Source organism: Penaeus monodon, chromosome 33 (genome assembly GCF_015228065.2).
Source record: "Penaeus monodon isolate SGIC_2016 chromosome 33, NSTDA_Pmon_1, whole genome shotgun sequence".
Lineage (NCBI taxonomy): Eukaryota > Metazoa > Arthropoda > Malacostraca > Decapoda > Penaeidae > Penaeus > Penaeus monodon.
This window is the reverse complement of record NC_051418.1, coordinates 31,887,760-31,888,158: the sequence shown is the minus strand read 5'-3', so window position 1 is coordinate 31,888,158 and position 399 is coordinate 31,887,760. Positions and strand designations below refer to the sequence as shown.

Here is a 399-nt window from a genome sequence, read left to right as displayed (position 1 = left end):
ATGTTGTAGCTGGTGGCGTGCCCGTGCTGCTGTGCTGTCATTGCTTCAAGTGGCTGTGTTTACCAATATGTTTACCATCCTCAATAATGAAGAGGCAACTTTGCAAATACCTAAACTGGTTGTGGATCTGCTGGCTGACGTGAGGCTGGAGGTGCGGCAGATGGCTTCCACCGTTCTCAGTGGCCTAATCCACTGTAAATTTATTCAGGCTGAAGATAAGCTTTTGGTAAGAAGAATTTTTGTGGCACTTTTATCATTCACCATTCAAATTTTTGGATGTGGTTTGTTTTACTAAGTGGATGAAAAAGTGATTGAAAAGTATACTAATGTTTAGAACTGTAATGTCATACGAGAACGTTCTTAAGGGAGTATTTAGATACTTGCAGTAAATCATAACTA

General features: G+C 40.1%; 1 protein-coding gene across 1 annotated transcript in view; it reads left to right on the top strand.

Moving 5' to 3' along the window:
• Nucleotides 1-399, top strand: part of LOC119594388 (proteasome activator complex subunit 4-like) — a gene marked incomplete in the record, with an annotated part of 28,225 nt that overhangs the window by 24,490 nt on the left and 3,336 nt on the right. Inside the window, 1 exon segment of the mRNA XM_037943450.1 lies at nt 10-226. Within this exon segment, the coding sequence (XP_037799378.1) occupies nt 10-226 (217 nt within the window).